This window comes from Pteropus alecto, unplaced genomic scaffold (genome assembly GCF_000325575.1).
Source record: "Pteropus alecto unplaced genomic scaffold, ASM32557v1 scaffold95, whole genome shotgun sequence".
In the NCBI taxonomy this organism is placed as follows: Eukaryota; Metazoa; Chordata; class Mammalia; order Chiroptera; family Pteropodidae; genus Pteropus; species Pteropus alecto.
Genome location: NW_006441071.1, coordinates 22,408,346 through 22,415,133, shown reverse-complemented (window position 1 = coordinate 22,415,133; position 6,788 = coordinate 22,408,346). Strand labels below are relative to the sequence as shown.

General features: G+C 37.8%; 1 protein-coding gene across 1 annotated transcript in view; it reads left to right on the top strand.

The window, feature by feature from the left end:
* Positions 1–305: 305 nt before the first annotated feature.
* Positions 306–6,788, top strand: part of PRUNE2 (prune homolog 2) — a 69,510-nt gene continuing 63,027 nt past the window's right edge. Inside the window, exons 1-2 of the mRNA XM_025051399.1 lie at positions 306–350; positions 4,708–4,866. Of these exons, the coding sequence (XP_024907167.1) occupies positions 306–350; positions 4,708–4,866 (204 nt within the window). The remainder of the gene's footprint in view (positions 351–4,707; positions 4,867–6,788) is intronic.

Here is a 6,788-nt window from a genome sequence, read left to right as displayed (position 1 = left end):
TTGTAAACAGAAATGTGCCATGATTTTATTTACATTTTTAAAAGCTTTCTCAATGCCATGTGGAGAACTGATAGTAGGGAGACAAAAGCAGCTGCAGGAAGACCAGTTGGCGGGCTGTCACCAAATTTCAAACAAGAAATGATGATGACTGTAGCTATGATAGTAATAGAATAGAGAGAAGTGAGAAAAATGTTTGGACTTGAGCTGTGTTTCAGAAGTAAAGTAAATAGGATTTACCAATGGATGAGGAATGAGGAAAGAAAAGAATCAAGAATAATTCCTAGATATTTGGCTTGAGTAACTAGATGGATGATGGTGCATTTAATGGCGTGGAGGAAACTAAGGCAGAGGTAGGTTGCATTTTATTTTAAATGCTTACCAGACATTTACATGAAAATACATGGATAAACGAGGTTAGAGTTCAGGGGGATGTAGATTTGGTTTGTCACTGGCAGATAAATGATCTGAAAGCATTGTGACTGGGTGAGATCACCAGAGAGAACATGTAGATGAGAGAAAAGGGTTTGGAAACAAAGTCTGAGGCAGTGAATATTTAGAGGTCACTAAGGTAGAGAAGCCATCAAAGGTGACTGAGGAGTAACCAATGAGTTGGGAGAAAAACAAAGATAATGTGAAGGAATTAAGTGTTTCAAGGACAAAGGGTCAACCTCATGGAATTCTTCAGAGAAGTCAGATAGAGAAAGAACAGGAAAGTGATTTTTGGATTTGGCAACCTAGAAGTGATTAGCACTTTCAAGAACAGCATTTTCAGTGGAATATTGGAGACAGAAACCTGACAAGAGACCATGAGATAAGAATATATGAGTGATGTTAAAAAGAGTGGGTTTTTCTCTCCCAAGGAATATCCACATTTAAGTACTCAAATGTTTACAAAACATCATTTAGATCACTTTTATTTCATGTGATGCACTGATGCTTTCAGCATATAGCATAAAGACTAAATTTTTCAGAGCAATGAAGTGAGAACTAAAATAGGATTTTGTGAGGGAATGGAAATTTCCACTGCATTTGTCCACACAGTTTCAACCACAAATATAGTAACACTATTGGATACTATCATTGTCACAATCTCAGGTTTTGTATTGGTTAAAGTAGAGCTGTATCATTTTGTTTCTCTTCCTTTTGTTGTTTTGATCATCACTCTTTTCAGGGCCAGTGAGATCTATACCTTAGCTTTTGGTCAAGAAATAACAGTCTTTTTCTCTCCACATTTCCAGGCCTTCCTATTCATTCCAAAACTAGGAATCGCTCCAGGCAAAAGAACTCATGACCTCTAAAAATGTTTAATGATCGAACCTTTGGACTCATGAGTGACAAAGGACTCTGACAGGAAGCAATTCCCATCCTTCCTAACTGATGGGAATAGGCTGGCTTTCTGTCAGTCGATTCCCAGCTGTAATAATTAGTAAAGTAACTTCCTAATTCCATGCAGCAATCTTAGGCTGGGGTCATATTTCAAATATGGAAGGTTGTATGGTGTGGACAGGGGTGGTAAATTAAGATAAGATCACTTTATTTTCTAAGCCTTTGGCAAATTGAGTGGGAGATATATATGTATATGTATATAATTTTAAGTTAAGGTGGGGAAACATTCTGGAGACATTTGAGCAGATTAACAAATAGTATTTGTATACATGTAACTAAAACAGTAATTTATCAGGTAGAAGGCAGATGGGGGGAATAAAATGCCAACCTGTATCTACAGTTGGGTTGTATTGATGATGAAGTGCTGTTTATTCAGGCCCAGCCTAGCTTGTCAGCAACATAAGAGCCATCATAGCACATGACTCCCTGCGTAGCTAGAAGACAATAATAAATTATCTCCTATGCAAACAGCACCAGCATAAAAGCAGAACAAACAGACTCTGCCTCCTGATTCCTGAAGATTCTCACTCATTCCCTTGTTTGATTCTATTTTAAACATGAAATTTCTGACATTATCTTAAAGCCAGTAAGATCAGAACTGGTTTGGACAATTTTATTAGGGTATTATAGGATATAGTTGTTGACAACCTCTATTCTGAGGTTACTGTAAAATGTGAATAGTTTGGTTTTTTAATATGCCTAAGTGAGTCACATAAATCTTTGTTTTTTCAATACTTCATTTTAACCTGTGGAACTCAGGAGTGGCCTGAGGAAACTGGGAGGGTGTTACTCAATGGTGTTTGAATCTCAGAATCATTTGAGGTCCATAATGAAAATACAGATTCTTGAACCTAATCCCTGACCTGCTAAATGAGAACCTCTAGCAAGGTGGCCCAGAAATATGCACCCAGAGTGATTTTTATGATGAGGAGAGTGTGAGGAACATAGAGCTGAGAGCATGAGTCAGGAAGTCCTGTGACAACACTGAGAACCCAAAGGACTAGTTCATAGGGAAATAAGCAATTAAAAAATACCTTTGTAGAACAGGGTTTTTCAGATTTCACTGTGTATTCAAATCACCCAAGATTTGTGGAAAATGCAGATTCTGCTTCAGTAGGTCTGGAGTGTGGACTGAGACTTTGCATTTCTAATAAGATGCCTGCTGTTGCGAAGACTTGAGTCCAGCAAGATCTAGAGCTGTCATTTTAACACAAGGAAATCCAAATAGACTGGAGCTCAGCCAGCATTTTGGAATAGCAAATGTTTCACGAGTATGGCTTTGAATAATGCTGATTCTACTGAATCCTAATCTTGTACTCAGATACCAGTAAAACCTGCTTTTCTCTTGGTTAAGTGACCCATCCAGGAGTGTTGTGATAATTGTTATTATATGTGAAAATCTCTTAGAAATATTGTGTCTTATTTCAGGGGGTTATAAATATATTTGGGGATTTTTATGTATATAATAAAAAAGTATTTTGTAAGGAAACTTCTAGGTCTTCCTGTGCCAAAGCCTTCAATCATTGGTAATAACATGTAAGTATTTGCTATCCATTCTTGTTTTACTTCAGAACCAAATCTTCTTTTATGGTTCATAATGGCAAAAAGCTCACTATTGAGGTTCTTGATGGATAACACCAACTACGGTTTGAAATAATTTTATCTAATGAATGCACATTGCTTATAATATGAGGTTCTTTTTTTTTTTTTTTTTAAAGTTCAGCCTAAATATCTACTTCTATTGTGGGTGAATTAATTCTTTAAAGTATCTATTTAAAGATTGTTATTATGGCACTCGGACAATAAATAAAAAGCATGAAGGCTGACAGTAAGCATTTTGGAACACATGCTTCCAAAAGCTATTGTATTTGAACATCATACATTTTATTACCAAGTTAGTATAATAGACCCTTGGTATTCATCAGCAGCATATCCTGAGACTTTGTGAATTCCTATGTGCAATTCCTTGTAACCAAAAAGTGAGAATGGCTTCTTGAGATACCTAATGAGAGTGGCTGCTACAGGAATAGATAGCAAAGGTTCCTTGAGGTGTGGAAGTTGGTGATGGGCTGGGCCTCCACATCTGCCCTAGCATCTCATGTGCCTTCTAAGGAGCCTCATAGACCTTGAGATCTGACTCAACATAATTAGAGTACATGTGATATGGATATTTTAAATGGTCTGGTAAATAGTCTAAGCCACAAATACCAAATCCACAAAATTCAAAGAGCCACCACATAGAAAAATTAATCTGGGCATGGAAAAAATCTGTACCTATATGCACTGTTGAGTTTTTGCAGTGGTTATCTGAGGAGAGGGTATGTGGCACTAACACTTCCTATGGTATACATCTCTGTATTGCTTTAATATTTTACTAGTGGCATGCATAATTCTGATGACTTTTGTAATCAGAAGAAAATTAAGTAGTACAGTACACTGTCAGTTGATCGATTATGTATGATGATCATATACATGATATATACACACTGTGATAGATAATTATATAGCACAGGTTGATTTTTTTCTCTCCTGTCATTCAACAGACATTTCCTGAGCAACTAGTATATGCCAGGCATTATGTTGAGAGCTAACCTATGGTCTTCTCTATGTTTCCTTAAGAGAGAGAGACAACTACACCAACAAAGTGGTTCTCACTGCAGTTAATAAAACTTTAAAAAGCCAGCACACTTCTGAAGATGATGGGAGTCACAGGTTTGGGTGCTCCATGGTAATGGGTGCCTTTTCTGCAATTACTCATTTCTCCTCAGTTACTATATAGAGCAAGTGGATCTGACATCACAGCCTTTATACAAATCTCCTAGACATCCACACTGGAATTAAAAGCATTTGATAAACTCAGCTAGGTTCATCCTTAGGAATTCTGCTTGGAGTTCATAACAATCATTAGAAAACAATTATAGAAAAGAACAATAGCTTTCTCCTATTTTTCTAGTGATAGGTGCAATAATAGCAGACATTCCTACGTCCTATGAACAATAAGAGGAAAAGTGTGTTTCGGAAAGTCAAAGCATTTGAATAAATATTTTAGGGAAAAAGGATTAGATATTTATTTCTTATCTAAACTATTCTTAATAATGATGGCAGAGATTCCTTCCTTTTTTTGTTTAGGAAAACAAAAACCAATGTGTATCTTAGGCCATCACATGAAAGTTTCCAAACTTTGTCAATGTGTTTATTTAACTTGCATTTAATAAAATATCTCTGTTGTAATACATCATAAGACTGGACAAATTTATGGCACAGTGCCCCAAACCTGAGCAATTATATTAATTAACATCAGATTGCCTGTTTTTGTTTCAGAACTGTATGTTTCACAGCAATATCACTAGTGATTTGAAAGCATTTACAGACAAGTTCGGTTTTGATGTCCTCATCCTCTTGGCCAGCTACCTGTCAGAGGAACAGCAGCCAAGACAACAGATCGCTGTGTACTCTGAGAACTTAGAGCTGTGCAGTCAGGTAAGGATCTGCTTCAACTCTGGCACATTTCACTGCATCCTAACCTGCTGGCTCTCAGAACACGCAGTGGAAGATGGGAGTAGATTGGTGGCATAAAGAAATTGACCTAAGAGATAAAGTCCTTGAGTTTGAGTTTTAAGAAATATCGGGGTTGTTTTGCACATTGGGCCTTTTAAAAGAGCTCCATAACTATTTCTTTTCTGGAAAGAATCCATTGAGAGAGAGAGATTATAGCTTTCTCACCCAAATGAGAGCAGTCCTCCCTTGACTGCTATTCTTTGAGGACTGATCCCTTGTAATAGCTAACAAAGTTTAGTCCCTGTTTGGTGTCCAGGGTTGAGTAACTGGTGATCTGATGCTTTAATCAAAGTTAGTCTGTCTCCTGGTACGAAAATTCTGACTGGGTAATTAGTCAGATCCTCTCTGACTAATAGAGAGCTGCATCTTTTAACCCAAAGATGTAGAAATATGCAAGATGCAGACAGAATTAATCAAAATAGGTACTGTACATAACAAACCAGCTGTGTTTAATAAGTAATATGAGAACATACATGATTCATTATAATATGCGTGGCATGGGTATAGAACAGTTTCATCATAAATCTTTCCTCACTAATAGATTAGACACCTCATGTATCCACAGGTGGCTAGAGGCAAAGTCTTGACTCCTTTCTTTTCTACATCCTCACTTTCTGTCCTCCAAAGAGATCCACTGTGGCTCTCTTACTGTATAACTGTAGATATTCTCTGGTTCCTCTGTGCTTCCTCATGCACAAATATGAAAGAGCCCCCATCCCTGTGGCAGATGCATTTTGTACCCTCTTTCTAACCCATGTATATCTGTGTGTTGTGTCATCAGCCTGGAGCATTTTCAGTGCTTTGCTCTGCATTGGGATTCATTGAATTTTATCTTTGGCCACTGGTTTCCCACCGACAGGACTTAGGTCTCCTAAGCCTTCAATATGGTAGTTTTCAAATCATTTTTAGTAGCAAATCAATTTCAAAATTGGTTAATTTAAAATAGACAAAAGCAGAAGAACAGTTAAAGGGGTTAGCAGTCCTTGAGCAGACTCCACCCTGCCTTTCCTCCCACTCAACCTTCCTCACCCATCACCCAAGAGATAGCTCCTCAGAATCTTGAGCAACACAGAGTCAAAACTACTCATAGGAATCTCTCATTGTCCACATGGTCACAGTTGGTCAAGGGTCAGCATCTGCAACTCAGCTGCCTGAGTTAAAAATGTGGCTCCATCATTTCTTAGCTCTGTGTGGTTGGTCAAACAAAGTATTTAACTTTCCTGTCTCTGTTTCCTCATTGGCAAAATGGGGATAAAGAGTCCCTATCTTGCAGAATTATTGTGAAGATTAAAGGAGATAATACACATAAAACCTTTAGAACTGTGCTTAGCATATGGAAACATTCAATAAATATTTATTATTATTATTGTTACTTTCTATGTGAGCTCTATAGTTATTGTTTTCATTGTTGATGATGTTGTTGTTGTTGTTACCTCCACTAATCCTGTGGGACCATTTCAAAGGCCTAGTGTGCAAAATATCCCCATCGTTTTCTAAAAGTCATAGAGCTCTGGCTCAGTTCTGGCCTTGCACTGACTGTCACACATTCTCTTGGTTTCCCCAGGCAACTCTGTCTGTTATGGGCTCCCTGGGGCAGGAAGGGACAGTTGGGGTCTGAGTGCTGTTGGAAGGCTTTGCCACCCATAGCTGCTTTCTCTTTCCTACTTTCTCCTTTGTCTTATGAGGCTATCGAAGGTTAAAGCAGGTCCCGGCTGCCTGCTCCTTAAAAAAGCCTTTCTCCTGCCCCATTTTTTTTTTATTCCAACATTTTTACTCTAGTTCTGGTCAGCAACTGGCATTACTTCTGCTTTTTGCAAACTTGAAAAAGATTTGCACTTTTTTCA